Here is an 18,162-nt window from a genome sequence, read left to right as displayed (position 1 = left end):
CGGACGGACGGACGTACGAACTGACGTACAGACGGACGGAATTAACGATTACTATATACCCTGCCGCTTTTCAAGCGGGGGGTATAATAATTATATCATGTTTTACAATTTAACAAATTTATTTGAATCTAAATACAAATGTGAATGGCAGTTCGCACGTGGACATGGGCCTGAATAGCTCAGTAGGTAAAGCGCCTGATCTAGATGTACAGGACGCAGGGTACGATTTTCTGGTGCAGCCACACATTTTCTCATTTCCTTGGATCTATATCAAAATTTAGTGCAGCTGACCACTACCTTAAGCCAAACTAAGTAATTTTGCAAATTGCTTTAAACGAGACTGCTGATATTCTTGTTTCAGCAACTTGTTTGTCAATAACTTGCCTCGTTTAAAACATTGATCATAAGTAGAGCATGCTTTTGCGTATCGAATCAATTGAGAGATATACACCTTGTATGCAGGCGATGAAGGTATATAAGGTATATTGCTGCATAAGTAAGGGAAGTTGACAATTGAAAAATTAAAGTATTCACGTTTATCATAAAACTTGGTTGTTGGATTACCATTATCTTCCTTTTCAAGTAAAACATCTAAATATGAAACAGATGTGTCAGACTCTATGGTATCTTTTATCTCAAGCTCACCGAGATATCGTATCGACGTAGGAATGGAAATTACCATTGTTAAGTGACAATGCGTCGTCGATATATCTAAATGTCGAGTTGAAGGCCACAGCAATGTGATTTCTTCTTTTCACGTACATGTATATTTTTGGACAAACTATGGTTCATATGAATACAAAAATAGGTCTGCTAATAACGGGACGCAATTGGTACCCATACGAATTCCAACAGCTAGACTGTTTGAAAACCTGGTCTCTAAAAACCACAAAGATTTGTCAATCAGAAATTCAAGCATCTTTTTAATATCGACTTCAGAGTACTTGTGTTTACAATCAAAATGTTTTTTAACAAAATAATTTTGCAAATGACCAATGCCAAGATGAATAAATTTACGAGTTCCATTTTTATTGAAAAAGCAGCTGTCAGTGATATCAAAAAGCCTGGACTTTAATTAATCGTTGGGAAGGGATGTGAATAAAGTCGAAAAGTCGTAAGTTTTTAAGCTATTGATTTTGGTAAAATCTTGTGATTTCAAATGTTCCAAAAGTTTCTTGGAATTTTTAAGTGTCTACATCTGATTTACTCCACTTCTTGAATATATTATTGCACAGTACTCTTGAAGTTTCTCCTTCACTACTGTTAATATCTTAGTGAGGAGTAAAAAAAGAGGCTTGGTTGAACATTTACTGGAACCCGTTATGTATCTTTGTTTGTAAGGATTTTTATGAAGTTTCGAAATCCTATATAGATATGGTAATTCATGTTCTCATGTTCAATTTGGTTGTTTTGGTATTTTAAAAATATTCGAAACTGACTATGATTTTGAAGAATTTCTGCCCTAGAAAGGGAACTATGAGTATAAGTTGGATAACCACTTGTAGAATTATATCCAAGTTCTTCTAAAATACAATTTATAAAATGAGCTTTCTAAACGAAGACAATGTTGTAACCTGCTTTGTCAGCAGGGACCAGTACGTACTGATTATGTAATCTACCTAAGTCTAGTTTTCACTTCTAGATAATTGAATACAGAAGGATAAATGGTTTTTATTGCCCCTCAATCTTTTAATACAATATTTCTAATTTCACAAAATTATAGAAGGGCACTCTAGTAGCTAATTATGTTCATCACTTAGTTTGTGTTTTTTTCCTGCCAGATAGAAAAGAGATAAAATTGTCTTAATTTTAGCCTAAACCATTAACGTCCAAGGGGGTGGAGACAATGAAATTCACAAATTTTGACACCATTTATGTCATTAGAAAAATTTGCAATAAAATTTTTATAACCTAAGAATTAAACCATTCAATGCATTTTTCTTCTGTTAGCAGTTAGATGATCAAACTGCCATCCAATTATCTGATGGTAGTGAAAACCTAGTCATATTTTGAGACAAGAACGAAATTCTTTGGGCGACATTCAGCAGCTTAGAGGCCGTTGTCTTGCCCGATTTTGACGTCTTTTTTTTTTATCTGGCAACCATTTTTGTCCCTTTTAGCACAGTTCTAATTCTTTTCCTTTTCCATGTGTCCTGAATTAAAGCAATTAATGAACAGTCAAACAGTAATTGACCACCCTCGATCATCATCTTGCTGACGATCCTCAAACATTTCGTTAAGCCTACCGTTGGTCGGTCGATATTTAGGTTTAGGGTTTTCGTACATGTCGACCGACAATGAAAATCTAACTGTTGGTCAGAGTTTGACTTTTATTTAAATTATTGGTGTTCCTGGGAAAGTACTAGTAATGTGAAATAAATGATCTATCAAGCTGACAGATTGTCTAACTGTCCGTCTCCTAAAAGTACATTATTTGGCAACAAAGAATGCATGCAATGAATTCCTTTAAAAACAACAATAGGACGTCCAACATTAAAAGAATTGAATTGAATGTTAATTTTAAAATGCTTTCAACATTCCCTGTATTTGGCATGTTTTATATGATATGCAAACAAACTTCCCTGATTGGAATTCTGATTCAGTTAAGCAAATAACTTAAAATGGACCCCGAAGTGCGTAGATGCAATATACTTATTTTCCTTTCAGCTAGTTAATTTTTATATCTTTAAAATAACTGTATCTGTTTTACAACTGGCTAGTTGAGAAAAGGGAAGTTTACTCAATGATTGACAAATGGACATTATAAAATATATACATGTAACCAGGGTAATTCACTATTCAAAACACAACGCAAAACGTATGAAGATGCATTCACGGATGTTCCTGCTGTGGTCAGTTTGTCTTGTACACGTGGAGAGTTTGACAGTCTCGGACTTCTATCCTTTTGGGGTGGGCCACGGAGATACTACAATGGCAGCGAATGATGATGGGAGCTCTCCAAATATTTCAATTTCCACAAAATTCCCATTCTTCAATCACCAACACGACAAATTAATTGTAAGTACGTTAGAAAATCATATTTAAATACCATGATGGATAGTTAATCATGATTTGCCGGGTTTTTTTCTAGGTGAGTACGAATGGTGCTATTTCATTCCTGACCCCAGTGTCTCAATATACTCCGGATCCTTTCCCGCTTGGTGGCGACCGTAGACTTATCACTCCCTTCTGGGGAGACGTAGATGGGTCAATATAAAAAAAAGCAGCTAAATGTGTCACTTCTTTGTAAAATCCTATTTTTTATTTTCTCCCAATTTTGGATTGTTGCTTTACAATCTATGACATCTGTACTTTCTATTTACTTATAGAAATTTTCGCATAATTCATTTCATTAAAGTCAATGGATGGTTTTATCACACCAATCAGCCAAATTCATGCTGTCAATGGAATTTTTCTATTCATATAAGGATAAATACGCCAAAAATTATATGAAATTTTGTCTGAAAAATCATGTATACATAAAATAAACGTTAAATAGAATATATCTTTGAATAAAAAAATATGAGCCCCACCTTCCATTTAACTGATACAGCATTTAATATGACTGTACAAGAAAGTTGTGTCATTGGTGTTACTATTTTTGTTTTTGCTACAAAAAAGTTATCATTCCTGATAAGAAAATATAAACAGTCCTAAGTCATATTACATCACCTCTCACCAAAAACAACAGAAACTGCTCCTTGATATTCATGATCAGAACATATTAATGGACTTCAGAAGTAAAAAAGTACACTAGTACAAACTTTTTTTGTCAGTGGTGTTTCCATCGTTATTTCAAAACGATTTTAGATATTCATTGAACTCTTTTACGAAAGATGTTCTTTAGGGAAACTAAAAGCAATGTTGACATAACTTTTACTTTATCCAGGGTAAATTAGAAATATTAGATCATTTTATGAATAATACGTCATTGGTGTTACGGTCATTGGCATTACTTTCTAAAGTTTAACACCAATGACAGGAATGGTTACACCATTGACAAAACAAGTACTTTTGGAGACAAAATACATTCTTCTTATATTGAAAAATTATTTATTTGTATTCTAGTTTGCAAACCTAATTTATGGTATTTGAAAGTAATTGATCTATTTTCCAATAAATATTTTTTTTTCCACGTACGGAAGTTTTAAATATTAGGTAATGCAAATGACAACTTCATATCATATACATGTAACACCAATGACAAAACATTTTTTATGCTCAAAATATATATTTTCCCTTCTGAAAAATTCACTGGCCATGCATGAATGTCAGAGTTTATCACCTAAGTAAAGTAAAATTAGTCAAGTTTAACTTAGTTTGTATAAATCTCTCTACGAATAGTTAACTTTTATGGTAACACCAATGACTGGCGAAGTAACACCGGTGACAAGAGATTTTGATTAATACATTTTATCTACTAGTTCTCTAATGAAGAATGTGGGATTTAAAACATCATATCCTTCACAATTGAGACCCTTTTACCCTACAAACATTTTTTCTTTCAAACCAATGATTAACAAACACTGCATATCTCTTGTCACTGGTGTTACTTCACCAGTCATTGGTGTTACCATAAAAGTAAACTATTCTGTCACTGGTGTTACCAGATTTCTTTTTGTTATAAGATCATTTTAAGTATGAAATCCCAGAAACTTTTTTCATTTTTGTATGTTAGCCATGCAGTGTATTCTGTCTTTCACATGAAGTTTCATGTTATAGTATGTTTAAATGCTAATTGTTAAGTGCTAAGTCATTAGTATTACTAATTTCGATCATTGGTGTTACAGTTGAGTCAGTGGAGTAACCAACCTAAAACTTGTTATTTTTGACTTTTAATAAGTTTAAATGTAAGAAATAACTTTATATTACCAGATTTCACTCCTTGAAAAAAGTCATAAATTATGTTATTTTGAACTGTACACACATGGCACCAGATTTACAGCATTTTTTAGTGTGTGTCTATTTATTTTTGTCTCATGTCAATGTCCAAATATGATTGAAAACTTAATTTTCATCACTGGACAACGATACTTTTGGACTTATCAGTAAACTTGAATAATCCTAGTACATGTTTATCATGGCTTGCATTCATAAGTTTTTTAATTGATTCTATACAACAAAATTTTATAAGGTAACACCAATGACAGAAAAACACAATTTGATAACTTTTACGAGAACATTCTGAAAAAAATAGCTTCCCTACTGTTTGCTAAATGTTGTTTTCCCAAAATATTGTGCAGCTTTATCAATTTAGATACAAAAAAGAAACGGAAATATTTAACTGTATCTCCAATTTTCATATGAACCATTTAGCTGCCTTTTTTTATATTGACCCAGATACAAGGAAAGGGGGAAATGTGCGGTACAGGGAAACTACAGACCCAAAAATATTAGAAAGAGCTTCCACTGAAATCAGGGCGTACTTCCCCGAGTTTTACAGTTTTTACTCTGCTTGGGTTTTCATAGCTACTTGGGATGATGTCGCCTTTTACGGATGTTCGTCGACTGGTTGTTTAAAGGTTTCCTTTTTTGCATCAAAGATTACGTGTGCTTCTGAAAAATTACTTTGTTTTAACTCTTTGTAACACATTATGTATTATCTTCAATGCCCAACCTTTTCAGAGAAACACCTTTCAGGCTGTACTGATTACAAATGGATTACATTCCTTCACTATTTTTAATTACGCAAACATTGACTGGACAACTGGGACAGCAAGTGGTGGAAATGCAGATACTGGGCTTGGGGGAAAACCTGCACAGGTCAGCAATTTGTTTCCCGGAGGATGTATTAAATTCATATAGTAAACTTACAAATATAGTAAAGTATTTTCTAATTTTCAGGGAACACTAACACTTTTCACACAAATGTATTTCATAGGAAAATTAATTTTGTGCAAAAGCGTAAAAATATGAAACCAGATCACCAAACATTCAAAAGTTTTGCTTAAGGTTAAAGTATTTAAAAAATGGGTCAAACTCAAGGATAACAGGTCAAAAGGGTTGTGACAAAAGAAAAGATTTCATCAGTCATCACAAAAATATATTTCTAAGATAAGAAAATCCTAGCAAGAACAGTTAAAAATACGGGAATTTCTTTTTCAAAAGTAGGTCAAACACTAAGGTAAAGGTCAAGAGTTCAAAGTCAATGGTACCTCTATAATTTTATAAATATTTTAAGGTTGGTTTTAATGCTGGTGACGGGAAAGTTTACTATGTAGTGAATGGCTCACGCACAGCAGACATTGTCAACATACACAAGATGTCCAATGTACGTATTCCAGGAAAGTTCGTCTTCAGAATAGATTCGTCGGAGATAGGAGGAGGAGGGTGTAACACGGAAGGTATAGGGTTATATATATAACTAGAGGTACTGTGAGCAATAAGCTCACTAAATGATTCCCCCCGCCTCCCATATGGTTATCATGGCAAAGTCCATGTTTTGCTGTGGCCGGGAAACCCAAAATATGTATCGGATCAAAAAGAAAATAGGAGGTGCACAATGGCAATATTTAATAAAGATTCTGTGAAAGTTTCATTAAATTCACACTCAGTGGTATAAGAGGATCCGGAGTTGCGGATAAGAGATGGGTACCCCAAAGCGTAAAACACATGTGCTAATAAGAATTTTATTTCCAAATTCCAAGATTTTTTTTAATACAACTCAAGGCATTCTCTGAGCTTCTTTCATACATGAACCATCTTTACATCATAAGCTGATCAAAGATATTTCCACCATCTTCTTATAGCATGTGCTATCGTGTTTTTTTACGTATTGAAGACCTATTCCTAATTATATCATGTAAAATATTCATTATCATGTATATTTTGTTTATTTGTTTCATTTTGTAACTCATTAGTTAAAGCAATAGATAATAAGCACAGCCCTTAGATTTACCTGATCTGTATTCTCCCGTCAATCAAGTGAATTAAGACCATTCATTGGGTACTTGAAATTGATTGACATTTAGCTACTAGTCCCTTTGTATAACTCTATCACCGGCGCTTATTACCTCGGGCTTTAAAGAACAGGAAGTCTAATATGCAACGTTTAGTTAAATAGAGTGTCGATATTATTTTAAACGAAAGAACATAAATGTGAATGCTATATATTTTTATGTGTTCAATTAGGTACCATCTGAAGGGAATTCTGACTCCCTTTTCATAAACAGTTCTTTATTGGATGGTATTTGATCACATGATCACAAGCGCTTCATCATGATGTATCGGGCTTTCGATGTGTGAGAAACTAAGAATAATTTTAACATGAAAAACATTTAAATAGAGTAGGTCCCCCTGCTGCTCTGGTTCCTATATCAACAACTCTTAAGGTTGTTCCACATACATTTCGTGAACAGTACCTGTTATATATTGAATTCTCAAGGTACAGCATCCTGGTCCCCCAACAAGAAGTGCATTTTCAAATTTATTGTGCAAAAATTAATACAAACTAGAGGGAACTGTGAGCAATGAGCTCACTAAATGATTCCCCCCGCCTCCCATATGATTATAATGGAAAAGTCCATGTTTTGTTGTGGCCGGGAAACCCAAAATATGTGTCGGATCAAAAAGTAAAATAGGAGGTGCACAATGGCAATATGTAATAAAGATTCTGTGAAAGTTTCATTAAATTTCACTCAGTGGTATGAGAGGAGTTGCGGATAAGAGATGGATACCCCAAAGCGTAACAGACGGACGGACGGACGTACAGACGGACGGAACGGACATACCGATTACTATATACCCTCCCACTTTTCGGGGGGTATAAATATTTAAATGCCAATTTGTGACATTACATATATCACTGGTTGGCAGGGGATGCTCACTTTCCCCAGCTCTGACGTTTTGGAAATCTGTGTTTGCTCTGGAATTCCCATGGGTTCTTAACAGAACTATTTTTATTTTCATATGAAGCAGAATTTGTCCACAATCTTATGCATGAAAAGAAGAAAACACTTGCTGTAACCTTCAACTCGACATTTAGATATATCGACGAAGTATTGTCAATTAACAATGGTCATTTCCATTCCTACGTCGATACGATATATCTTGGTGAGCTTGAGATATAAGATACCACAGAGTCTGACACATCTGTTTCATACTTGGATATTTTACTTGAAAAAGACGTTAATGGTAATCTAACAACCAAGCTATATGATAAACGTGATGACTTTTTAACTTTTCTATTGTCAACTTCCCTTACTTATGCAGCAATATACCTTCATCACCTGTATATGGAGTGTATATATCTCAGCTGATTCGATACGCAAGAGCAGTCATCATTTCGTAAATTCTATGGTCGATACAATGACTTTGTCAGCAAATACAATTTATCATTGAGACAAATGCTGACTGACGTTTTTCATTCTTATTGTCAGTCCATTATTTATACACTGAATTGACGACGGATTTTTCCGCTATTTTCCGATCATGACAAGGAGCATACGGTAGGTGTGACCGCTCAGCAGGGCATGCTCACTCCTTCACGGCACCTGATCCCACCTCTGATGTTTCGGAGGTCCGTGTTTGCTCTGCTTCTATTTTGTATTGTTTAATGGACTTTAATATTGAATACTGTTCGTTATCTCCATATCCTTCTGCTCGTATTTTGTATTGTGTTTTGGACATTTGATCTTGAATACTGCTTGTTATATCCATATGTTTCATATAACCTATTTGGCTCATAACAACCCTTTATGGAGATTGATCTCAAACTGCTTACTGAGTAATTGATTTTTTTAATCTATTCCTATTCAGGTAATGTCATCATAACGCCAAGTAGCGGTCCAATGTTGGGTGGTCAACATCTAACATTCAGTGGACCTTGTATAGAAGAATACACTTCATTCAAAGTCAAGTTCTCCAACACAAGATATACATTAAGATGTGAAAAGGACTCACCTTACAGCTTTTATTGCATTACACCTATGTTTGACAGCACTGGTAATATTCAAGTAGATATCATATTGGCTGACGAAAGCAAAACCAAACCGTTCATAGGAAACTACACTATATGTAAGTACCTGTATCAAATTATGTATGAATTTCTCTACTGAGTGAAACCATGTGAAGAAAAAAAACTGCATCCCCTGTCAAAAATACGCAATTCTGTCGAGGTTGCATAAAATAGTATTTTCATTTATTCAGCGTTAGGTTTTCTTTAATCATTATTCCTACTAAATCTATTTCCAGAGAGCACATTGAATTTCATTCATCTTGTTGCATTTTACGTGTGTCAAAAATATAGGATCTCACATGAATTATAGTTGGATATGATCTTTATCCAGCGAGTTGTGTGTTTTATATCCCTGAGCCTTGGCAAGGGGATAAAAACGCACAATGAGTTGGATAAAATCATATCTAACTACAAATCATGGAAGATTCTTTTTATCCCATGTTTTATACAACAATGTTTAACACTGTTTTTTATCATTTTACTTCATCACTCTTACGCAAAACCCCATTGTGACGTCACATCTGTGGAATACTGTGGAATACGAAAACGATGTGCTATATCCGCTGGATAAAGGGTTAAACATGAGATAAATATGCATATAAACTTGCATTTTAAACTGTGCTTAAAATTTATTATAAATAATGCCCTGTTCACACGGAGACTTTAATTCACAGTAAATTAATGCGAAGTAAACTAATGCGAATCAAACTAATGCGAATTAGATTGCGTTCACACGAAAGCTAATGCGAAGTAAACTAATGCGAAATATATACATTTGTGGTATCTTTCCACCACGTAAACATACAGAGAGAAAATATCTTCAATTCTGTATGAAGTTTGTCGGAGGTCAAAGGTCAATACATGACCGAATCACACGGCGCAATAATTTCCATCGTGACTTATAAATATAAAATGACTTGATTTTCAGGTATAAAAATGAACAAAATAAGCAAGTAAAATAATTGTTTTATTTACAATGTAAACAAGTACTTCATATATTTTTAGCTCACCTGAGCCGAAGGCTCAAGTGAGCTTTTCTGATCAAAATTTGTCCGTTGTCTGTCGTTGTTGTCGTTGTCGTCGTCGTCGTAGTCGTTGTCGTTGTAAACTTTTCACATTTTCATCTTCTTCTCAAGAACCACTGGGCCAATTTCAACCAAACTTGGCACAAAGTATCATTGGGTAAAGGGGATTCAAATGTTTTTGTTCAAATGAAGGGCCACGCCCTTTTCCAAGGGGAGATAATCATGAATTTGTTAAAAATTAATGGCATTTTTAAAAAAATCTTCTTCTCCAGAACCGCTGGGCCAGGAAAGATGAAATTCATGTGGAAGCATCCTCAGATAGTGTAGATTCAAGTTTGTTCAAATCATGACCCCCGGGGCAAGGGTGGGGCCAAAATGGCCGACCCAAGTTTTACATAGGAATATATAGGAAAAATCTTTAAAAATCTTCTTCAGAACCGCCAGGAAAGATGAAACTCATGTGGAATCATCCTCAGGTAGTGTAGATTCAAGTTTGTTCAAATCATGACCCCCGGGGCAAGGATGGGGCCAAAATGGCCGACCCAAGTTTTACATAGGAATATATAGGAAATATCTTTAAAAATCCTTCTCAATTACCACTGGGCCAGGAAAGATGAAACTCATGTGGAATCATCCTCAGGTAGTGTAGATTCAAGTTTGTTCAAATCATGACCCCCGGCCCTGGGGATAGGGTGGGGCCAAAATGGCCGACCCAAGTTTTACATAGGGATATATAGGGAAACCTTCTAAAACTTCTTTTCAAGTACTTCAGAGCTATGAGTAGTGATACCCGGGGTATTTATATGGAATCATCCTCAGGTAGTGTAGATTCTAGTTTGTTCAAATGATGAACGCCTGGAAGGGGGTGGGGTGGAGTAAATTCAAGCCCGATGTGCTCAGGTGAGCGCTGTGACCCCTGGGCCTCTTGTTTGAAGATCAATTTAACCTGTGCACATAGAGAATTTTCGATAGAATCTAGCCTTTGTTTACACGTTGTATGTCACTTTTGTCAACTGCACAGTCTCTTACTTTTTAGTTTATCCTTATTTTTGTTAGACCTTAACAATGCTTTAGTTAAATCTTCATGATATATGCTAAAACTATATTTTTTCATGAAATCCTACTCACGATAAATGTGTAAATCAATTGGAAAATATCAAAGCATTGCAATCACGCCACGAACAGCTGGGAAACACCTCGATCGGTGTTGTCTAACTTCAATGTAAACTGTCGCCAGTGTCTCCGCGTGTTAACATCATAAATATACCTTTAGTTACTGAAATCGTAGATTAAATGTTTTTGATCAAATTTAATACTTGATTGCAAATTAACTGGCTCGGACAAGTGTCTCAATGATCAATCCATCGGATCAATCCATCCCTTTCAGGCGACCGAAATTCCTCCAACTTTTTAACATCAATTCTCGGACGTGTTTCCTGTGTCTTTTCAGCATTAATGATCAATTTTCACAATTAAAAATATTCCCAGACAAAAATCTATTCACTATTACTGATCACAAAAGCCTTTAACAAAATATTCCCTTCGAAACAGATTTCTTAGCCTGACGAATTCGAAGCCTAACCGCCTTTCAAGCCGATTTACACCTTACATACTTTTGACGGAAATCTACGGCGACCTGTTAGTGCAATATTTATATCCTAATATATTTAATTTAGAATGTAATTGTCCATCTCAAATGTATATATAAGTAATAAATAACAAGTTTATAAACTTCAGTGGGAATTGAAGTGGGTCGGTACGTGATCAAATCTTCTGAGAAGGCCTTTGGCCTTCACAGGATTTGATCATGTGACCGACCCACTTCAATTCCCATTGAAGTTTATAAACTTGTTATTTATTTCTTAAAATTAAAATTTTACTTCTGCAGCCCCGCGTCAGCATGGCTATTGTGACGTCATTTGTAGATCACGTCACCTTATGCAGAAGCAGATCCATTTGACATAATGTGTATACACATTTTGATGATTAACAAAATTTTCCTTAATTCTTCACTCAAAAATAGCACAAGTATTTATAGCTGACCACCGACAAGTGGCATTTGACTAAATTTTGCCATTACGCATGCGTCAGAATTTAATTCGAATTAACTGCTTTGCGTTAACACGGAGCTAATGCGAAGTAATTTAATGCGCAGTAAACTAATTCGAATTAAACTAATTCGCATTAAATTCTCCGTGTGAACGCTAAGCGAAGCTGATTCGCAATAACTTTACGTTTAATTCGAATTAAACTCTCCGTGTGAACAGGGCATAAAAGAACACATCATTATCTGTTAACAATTATTTACAGTGAATCCTGCTTTCAGCAAAGTTCTTGTAAGTCGCCAAAATGGAAACAGTTTGGAAAATGATGAACATAATATATCGTGGAATGGAAACGTCAAAGAACTTCAAAACAGTAGCACAGTAGATATCTACGTATACAAAATCAAGGTACAAGAGAAACAACAGCACGGTTGATCATTGAATATATCATAAGGGAATAAATATATTTTGTTTTAAAAAATCAGATGCACAGTAGACCTTTACCTATACACAATCAAGGTACAAGTATAATTCAAAACAAGCTAATGTAGAGAATATGCCTCAGCTTAGGGAAAAACGAAGAGCTTACGGGGTCGATGGGAGGGGGTACTTTAAGAAAGCCAATCAGACCCATAGATCGTTAAAGTAATAAATTTCGTTCGAATAGTTTCTTAAAATATGAAAGTTTTTCACTCACAAAAATAAATAAATTTACGATCTTGACCTTTGACCTCTTGACCTCAAAATAATGGGGGTCTTCCTTAGGCCATAGGAAGCATTGGTATAAAATTGCATTGCAAAAATCTCAAAACCTTTGATACATCGCACAGAAGCGAAAGTGTTAAAGCAAACAGAAGTTATGAATTTATAAACTTGACCTTTGAATTTTTCACCTCAAAATGAATTGACGACTACCTTAGGCCATAGGGAGTTGCTGTGTTAAATTTTAGAAGCATCTCGAGATATCACGTGGAAACGAAAGTGTTGCAGACCGAAAGAAATACAGACAGACGGACGAACAGACCGGTCGAAATCAATACATCCCACTTTGAAAAGCAGGGGACAAAAAAGCAGTAGCATAGGATACATACAATCAATGTACCAAACAATTGTTGTAAAAATATAGTATATCGAGATAACTGGATTTTGTTTTTTTTTTCTTCAAACCAAAGGAGGAAAATGGTGAGATTAAATTAAACACTTTTATTGCAATGAGGAATATATCTAACTCAATTGGTTGGACGACTTTTAATTTAAAGATGCATGAACAGGTCGCCATTCTACGTGTAACTTCTCGTGTGGAGACCGCATTCAAAATGTAAGTTAAAATAAGGAGTTATTTAACATTTGTTTATATTTTGAATACTTAAATTTTTACTTTTGTTACATGTATATAATTACCGGGTAAATCTTTTTTGCCAGGCCACAAAGAGGAATATGGTCAGATTTGTTCCCCGTTACCCCTTCCAAAGCTGTTGCAAAACTTCTTTGTAAAAAATGGATAGAAAAAGAACGCACTCTTTCAAAGTTAAACGTTGCAGAACCTTGTCCGTGCACCCTCCAACAGGCGCTGTTAGACATTGTAAAGTACCAGCCCGATCCTGACTGCAACATGCTCAGCGTGGGAGCAGAGGGGCGGGGCAACTGTCGTTATAGACGTGATGCACAACATTGTGTGAGACTGACAATACCAAGGTATCATTTTCTCTAATAATATTTCCCACATGAATCAAAGTCCAGGCTTTTCGACTTCAGAGACAGCTTTTTTTATGCCCGCGTAAACGAAGTTTCGGGGATATATAGTTTTTGTCGTGTCCGTCCGTCTGTCTGTCTGTCTCTCTCTCTCTTTCTCTCTGTCTGTCTAGCTGTCTGTCTGTCTGTCTCTCTGTCTGTTTGACTGCAAAAACTTTAACCTTGCCCATAACTTTTGATTAAGTGGAGACATGACTTTCATATTTCACATGTGTATTTCTTGTGGCAAGACCTTTCTTTGGGTACCACCAAAGACCTTGACCTTGGAGCTTGACCCACTTTTACATGAAAATTTTAAACTTTTACTTTTGACATATCTTTTGAACATTAGATACCAGGACATTTATACTTCGCATATATATATTTCTTAAAAGACCTTTCATTGGATACGAACAACCTTGACCCTTTGACCTTGACCTTGTAGATTTCCATACTTGTTTGAAAAAATATAACTTTGGCCATAACTCGTGAACGGACTTTAGGACTTTCATACTTCATGTACGTAATCCTTGTGAGAAGACCCTTCATTGGATACCAAAGCCTTTGACCCTTTGACCTTGACCTTTGGGTTTGACCTACTTTAAAAAAGGAAATTTTAACCATAACTTTAATTGAATACCAATTACCTTGACCTTTTGACCTTGCCCTTGGAGATTTTATACTCATTAAAAAAACTTTGGCCTACTTTTAAATTTCAAAATTGTTTTCCAGTAAGAATACCCTACTTTTGGTACCAATTAATGAAATTTGCATTTAAGAAAAAGTTTATTCTTTGCTATGTTGCCATACGCAGGCATCAGTGTTTCACAAACACGTCTTGTTTTCATTAAAAATGGAACTCGGTAAATTTACGTACCTTGTCCTTGCTCTATGATGAGTCATTTGAAAAATTATTGTGTTATAAACAGTCTGATTGAACAAACACAAAACTACTCTGAAGATGTTAATAAAAGGATGCTGGAGATTCTGATTGACAATGTCAATGTGGTTATTGAGAGCATTTTTTCAACAAACTGTTAGATTTACCATGGGTACCAATTACACCCAGTAATTAACAGAGCTTTTTTCGTATTTATAAATATATAGCAAAATTTATTCAAAATTTAATACATGAGAATAAAAAAAACCAGTAGTTGTGGGTTTCAACTCGAAATTTAGATATATCGACTACATATTATCAATTAACAATGATTATTTACATTCATATATATGCAGACACGATATATTCCAGTGAGCTTGCAATAAAGGATACAACAGTCTGACACATCTGTTTCATATTTGTATAAGTTATTAGAAAAATACGTCTATGGTAATCCTATAACCAAGCTTTATGAAACACGGGAAGACTTTAACTTTTCAATCGTAAATTCCCTCACTTGTGCAGCAATTTGCCGCTATCACCTGCGTACAGGGTTTATATCATATATTTGATTTGATACGAAAGAGTACATGCTCTATTGATGAACAATTTAACATCAAACTCTATGATATTTTGATACTTGTTGACAAGAACATAATTATATTCGACCATAAAATTTACGAAATATCTGCTTAATGAAACTATTGATTTCCCAGTGTTTTCAAAGCCATTTATTTTAGTAATTATTTTTCAAAGTCAATGGTTGTTATACAGAAATGTAAGCTAATAGATTTGGCAAACGTTTTTCATAAATATCATGGTCCTTTGTTTTATGCAAAAATTGACTTCGTCACAGTGCACAAGGCGGGTGTGACCAATTAACAAAGGATGCTTTCTCCTGCTAGACACCTGTTCTCACCTGTTAAATTGCTTGGGGTCTGTGTTTTATGCCCTTGTCACAGATTAGTGTTGATTTTATTTTTCTATGAAATTGCTTTTTGTTATCTTCACCTTTATTGATTCATATACTTTTTAACAATCTTTCAGAATTTTTCAACCATCCCGTCTTTTGCCTCTTCCAAAATAAAATTCTCTTATTTTTGAATGAATTGAATGCTTTTTTCTTCCTTCTGAATAAAAGTGAAGATGATTTAATCTTCTTACACGACATTGAATACTTTTTCTACTTTAAAAGGTGAAGATGAATTAATCCTTTTATACGACATTGAATGGTTTTTTTCTTCTTTCTAAAGTGAAGATGGCGCCGACAACGTTTGCTGTTTCAATAAACAGGGAACCTTAATAGACTCGAGATCCCACGAAGGTGGTACACAACAGCGGTATCACTATCGAGGTGACAACCATAACAATATGCCCTACGTGACAAACTTTTGCAAGGACGTTGTCCCGTTTTTGCATTGTTGTCGTTTTTCACAGACGTCTATGAATGAAACTAGCAATGAGGATGAAACATACAGCCTCTGTCAGGAGTTCCTGACATTACGGAAATACAGTTCTTGTGAAAATTACGACCCTCCTAAACCAGGTCAGATATATTTAGTATCAGATTCGTTATTCCGTATACTGTAGATATACCTTTTCAGGAACCTTAAAACGTCTTGTTGCATAGCGTTATGTCAATGAATCGAAAGTTATTTCATAAAAAAAATCTGGAGAGAAACATTCTATAATTAAACGTTAAGCATTGACTTTGAAACACTTGTTTGTGTGTATAAAGTTCCTTTTTGTTCCAGCAAAAACCAATGGTGACCCTCATATCACTACACTGGACGGGCTTAGTTATACGTTTAATGGAGCTGGAGAGTTCGTGTACATTTACACTGAGAATGAACAATTTAAAAGCCAAATCCGCTTCAAACAGTTCCGAAAAAACGATGGTAAGGTATACTCATTCACCTTTAATTAAATATTGCAACATTGATAGTAAATGAAGAAATGTATCAAAAGGAACTAATTTCATATTTTTTCTAAACAGGGTCGCTTGTAATGGCAACTGTAGCGACTGCCTTAGTAATGGAGTATGAGAATAGATCAGATTGCATAGAAATTAGACTCAACTCGATAAGAACAGCTGATGTACTCAGAAATGGAGAACTGCTTGATTTTCAAGACTCAAGATGGATAAATGCGAAAGGTGTTGTATTAATCTATGTAAATCGATGGATAGAATATTGATTTATTTCATTGATTATGCTTGTAATATTGAGAATTGTTCTAGGTGTAACCATTGTATCACTTCCTACTAAAGGAAATAACACGGGCAGGTCATTTATGATCATGTTTCAAGAGATCAAGATGGCATTCAGCATTGAAGCCTCAAAAGATATCTTAAACGTCATGCCAGTTGTTCAAGGAAAGGAACTGAATGGTACTTTTTCTATGTTATCTTCTTTTATTTATTTCAAATTAAGAGTGTTCGATAAAATAATATTGAACAACAACTTAAAAAGCTATACTGCAAGAATATGGGTTAAATCGTAAATTTATATGTACTCCATCCTATCAATAATCTTTTTGTAGAACTGTGTATTGAGTTGAACTAACTTGAGACATTTTTTTAATTTGAAGGAACTCTGAAAGGATTGCTAGGAAATTATGATGGCAGTCCTTTGAATGACTTATTTTTTTCAACACATCAACAGCTGCAGCAAAATGAAACTGACGAATCCTTGATTTTTGAATTTGGGATGTCATGTATGATTAAGTTGATTATTTATTTAATCTTTTATTAAGTGATTCGAAATTACAAATTAAAATTTTCAGTTGGCTATGTATATGGTATAATGTTACGGAGAAGTAATGATTTTTTTGGTTGAAGGGGTCATCAACGAGAAGGAGTCCCTGTTCACGTATGAGCCTGGTAAGAGTTTTGCGGACTATCATAAGCCATCATTCCGTCCTGTGTTTGAGTCCTCCATATCGGTTACAGAGGAAGTTAGGGCGGTGTGTGGAGAAGACAAAGATTGCATTTTTGATTTCTTTGTGACGGGATCACGTGACATAGCGGAACAATCTCGAACATTCCAGAAACAATTTCAGGAATCTCAAGAGGCAGCTGTAATAGGTATTTGTACATATATGATGTGTTATTATTGCACACGAACCTTCTCTATGCTATTATAGTCATTGTGAGTTTTTTCCCCATCTCAAAATACGTAAACACTTTCGTTACAGTGTTGACATGCGATGATTTGCCAACAATTCCCGGTGGAGTCTGGGAAACAACCAATGGGAATCTCGAAAACTCGTCTGCTTTCTTTATTTGCAGGGATAGATATACGATCTCTGATAACATAAGTTATATTACATGCTTGAATGGGCGATGGGAACGATATAAAAACGTTTCTTGTCAACTTAACACTTTTCAAACCACCCAGCCTGGTGCAGGTGTCCTAATGAATCCGGAAATGTTTCAGAATGCGAAGTTACCTGCCTACATAGGAGTTGGGGTTGGACTTTTCCTACTTACCGCATTTATCATGGTTTTTATCCTTTATCAAAGAA

The 18,162-nt window shown here is 34.9% G+C and overlaps 2 protein-coding genes across 2 annotated transcripts; both read left to right on the top strand.

The window, feature by feature from the left end:
* The first annotated feature begins 2,783 nt into the window (after positions 1-2,783).
* On the top strand, positions 2,784-9,056 carry LOC134244899 (sushi, nidogen and EGF-like domain-containing protein 1). Its single transcript, XM_062727133.1, has 7 exons — positions 2,784-3,018; positions 3,092-3,199; positions 4,791-4,794; positions 5,341-5,522; positions 5,626-5,763; positions 6,182-6,344; positions 8,758-9,056. The coding sequence occupies exons 1-7, from the start codon at positions 2,821-2,823 to the stop codon at positions 9,054-9,056; spliced, it is 1,092 nt and encodes a 363-aa protein (XP_062583117.1). The 5' UTR covers positions 2,784-2,820.
* Positions 9,057-12,297: 3,241 nt separating this feature from the next.
* On the top strand, positions 12,298-17,781 carry LOC134244898 (sushi domain-containing protein 2-like). Its single transcript, XM_062727132.1, has 9 exons — positions 12,298-12,434; positions 13,199-13,344; positions 13,449-13,721; positions 15,891-16,183; positions 16,392-16,535; positions 16,634-16,792; positions 16,877-17,026; positions 17,227-17,352; positions 17,477-17,781. The coding sequence occupies exons 2-9, from the start codon at positions 13,238-13,240 to the stop codon at positions 17,779-17,781; spliced, it is 1,557 nt and encodes a 518-aa protein (XP_062583116.1). The 5' UTR covers positions 12,298-12,434; positions 13,199-13,237.
* Positions 17,782-18,162: the final 381 nt, after the last annotated feature.

The sequence above is a fragment of the Saccostrea cucullata genome, unplaced genomic scaffold, assembly GCF_032062105.1.
Source record: "Saccostrea cucullata isolate Sc308-1 unplaced genomic scaffold, CSIRO_AGI_Scuc_v1 ctg365, whole genome shotgun sequence".
Taxonomy (NCBI): domain Eukaryota; kingdom Metazoa; phylum Mollusca; class Bivalvia; order Ostreida; family Ostreidae; genus Saccostrea; species Saccostrea cuccullata.
The sequence above is the reverse complement of the archived record's forward strand: the minus strand, read 5'-3'. Positions and strand labels throughout refer to the sequence as shown.

Excerpts from the sequence above, each read along its gene's own strand:
- LOC134244898 (XM_062727132.1), top strand. The coding sequence starts at position 13,238 with ATGAGGAATATATCTAACTCAATTGGTTGGACGACTTTTAATTTAAAG. Across the intron at positions 16,536-16,633 it reads ACAGTTCCGAAAAAACGATG|GGTCGCTTGTAATGGCAACT; the intron begins GTAAGGTATACT and ends TTTTCTAAACAG. Across the intron at positions 16,793-16,876 it reads AAGATGGATAAATGCGAAAG|GTGTAACCATTGTATCACTT; the intron begins GTGTTGTATTAA and ends GAATTGTTCTAG.
- LOC134244899 (XM_062727133.1), top strand. The coding sequence starts at position 2,821 with ATGAAGATGCATTCACGGATGTTCCTGCTGTGGTCAGTTTGTCTTGTA. Across the intron at positions 3,019-3,091 it reads ACCAACACGACAAATTAATT|GTGAGTACGAATGGTGCTAT; the intron begins GTAAGTACGTTA and ends GTTTTTTTCTAG. Across the intron at positions 5,523-5,625 it reads CGTCGACTGGTTGTTTAAAG|AGAAACACCTTTCAGGCTGT; the intron begins GTTTCCTTTTTT and ends CAACCTTTTCAG.